This window comes from Fonticula alba, assembly GCF_000388065.1.
Source record: "Fonticula alba strain ATCC 38817 unplaced genomic scaffold supercont2.1, whole genome shotgun sequence".
NCBI lineage: Eukaryota > Rotosphaerida > Fonticulaceae > Fonticula > Fonticula alba.
Window position 1 is genome coordinate 935,209 of NW_009242971.1, and position 1,947 is coordinate 937,155.

The following is a 1,947-nucleotide window of genomic DNA, read 5'->3' on the forward strand; positions in this document are numbered from 1 at the left end:
CCCCCCCCCCCGCCTCTAACCATACCTCTGCTTTCCGTCACTGCCCTGCGCTTCTTCCATCGTGCCCCGGCAGGCACCTTCTTGCCCTTGCCCAGCCGGGAAGCGCCTCGGAGGCCGACCTGAACGCCTTGCTGCGCGTGATCCCGGATGCCGATCGCATTCTCCGTCGGAATGCCTTTGCCGGGGTCGCCACAGCGCCGGGGGCCGCGGATGCCCGGCATGCTGGCCGGCGCCGGGCTGGCCCAGGCGAAGATGAGGATGAGGATGATGCCTTCGCCGAGCCGGCCTCCGGGGCCACCACTGCTGGACGTGCCAGGGCCGCTGCCCTGCCGGCCAGCACGCGCGCGGCCCTTGACGACGCTGCGGCCGCCGAAATCGCCGCCGTCTATGCCTCCTCGCCGTCCTTCATCCAGCACATGCCGATGCGCCCGTACCAGCTCCATGGGCTGGGGTGGATGGCCCGTCTGGATGCCCATGCGGTTGGCGGCATTCTCGCCGACGAGATGGGCCTCGGCAAGACCCTGCAGACGATCTCCCTGCTTGGGCACCTGAAACACTCGCGCGGTGTGCGCGGGCCGCACCTGGTCATCGCCCCGAAGTCCACGCTGCAGAATTGGCAGAATGAGTTCAAGCGCTGGTGCCCGTCGCTGAATATCTTCGTGCTCCATGGCTCGAAGGACGATCGTGTATGTCCACACCCCCGGCCGCCGCACCCTTGCCCTCATGCATGCCCTCGTTTTAAGCGTGGCACTAATTTGCCCTTCTCCTCCGCCCGCCCGCCTGCCTGCCCACACTCACACATATACACACACACACACCATCCCACAGCCCAAGCTCATCAATGAGCGTCTCTTGACCGGGTCCTTCGAGGTGTGTGTCACCTCGCCGGAGATGGTCCTCGTGGAGCGCGGCCCGCTGCGCCGCATTCCCTGGTACTACATCATCCTCGATGAGGCTCACCGGATCAAAAACGAGAAGTCGTCTCTGGCGCGCATCATGCGCCAGATCTCCTCCCGCCGGCGGCTGCTCATCACCGGCACCCCGTTGCAGAATAACCTCCACGAGCTGTGGGCCCTGCTGAACTTCATCCTGCCGGACCTGTTCGCTCGCAGCGAGGACTTTGACTCCTGGTTTGCCTTCACCAGCACCGGCGAGGACGAGCAGGCCAAGGAACAGGTGGTCAACCGCCTGCAGAAGGTGCGCATCCTCATCGCCGGTCTTTTCTCCCTTCTTTTTTTCTCCCCTCCCCTCGACCTATGCCCCTTCCGACCGGGTCCGCCGAGAAGACCGCGGCGTCTGAGAGCAGCCCGCCCCCCTCGCCTAATACCCTCCCCCACGCGACTGCAAAGGCCTCCGCCCTCCAGCAACAAAGCATGAACTCCGTCGAGCCGGCACCCGGCCCGACCCCCTCGTCGGCCGGGATGGTCGTTTCGGCCGCGGCCAGCGTCACCGACGGCCCGGACCGGATGCCCATCGACGCCACCCCGGCCGAGGCCGACTCCCTCTTCCAGCCACGCCCTTTGACGCCGGAAGCTTCGGCCGGCGCCAGCCCCGGCTCGGGGCTGGCATCGCCCGACCTGGCCGATGATCCCTCCACCCTGGCCCTGCTGACGGAGCCCATGGGCGAGAGCGACGCCGAGGACGACGTCGCCGGCCTGGTGGCCGCCTCGGCCGAGTCGGTGCTCGACCACCCGGATGTCCAGGCGGTCCTCCACCCACCGGCCCTGACATACACCAGCGTGGATACCTTTGCTGGCCGGGCTCCCGGGTCCGAGGTCCTCTCGAAGCTCGAGCTGCGTGCCCTGCACGAGCGCCTCAACTCCTTCCGCGAGATGGATCAAGCTCGTCGGGTGCACTTCCTCCTGCATCAGACCGATGTCTTCCAGTGCGTCGCCCCTTCCGTCCTCCTCCCGCGCGCCTCTCTCTCTCTCTCTCTCCCCCCCCCCC

General features: G+C 67.1%; 1 protein-coding gene across 1 annotated transcript in view; it reads left to right on the forward strand.

The window, feature by feature from the left end:
- Nucleotides 1-1,947, forward strand: part of H696_00200 (hypothetical protein) — a gene marked incomplete at both ends in the record, with an annotated part of 5,719 nt that overhangs the window by 400 nt on the left and 3,372 nt on the right. Inside the window, 3 exons of the mRNA XM_009494042.1 lie at nt 96-686; nt 829-1,197; nt 1,350-1,901. Coding sequence (XP_009492317.1) covers nt 96-686; nt 829-1,197; nt 1,350-1,901 — 1,512 coding nt within the window. The remainder of the gene's footprint in view (nt 1-95; nt 687-828; nt 1,198-1,349; nt 1,902-1,947) is intronic.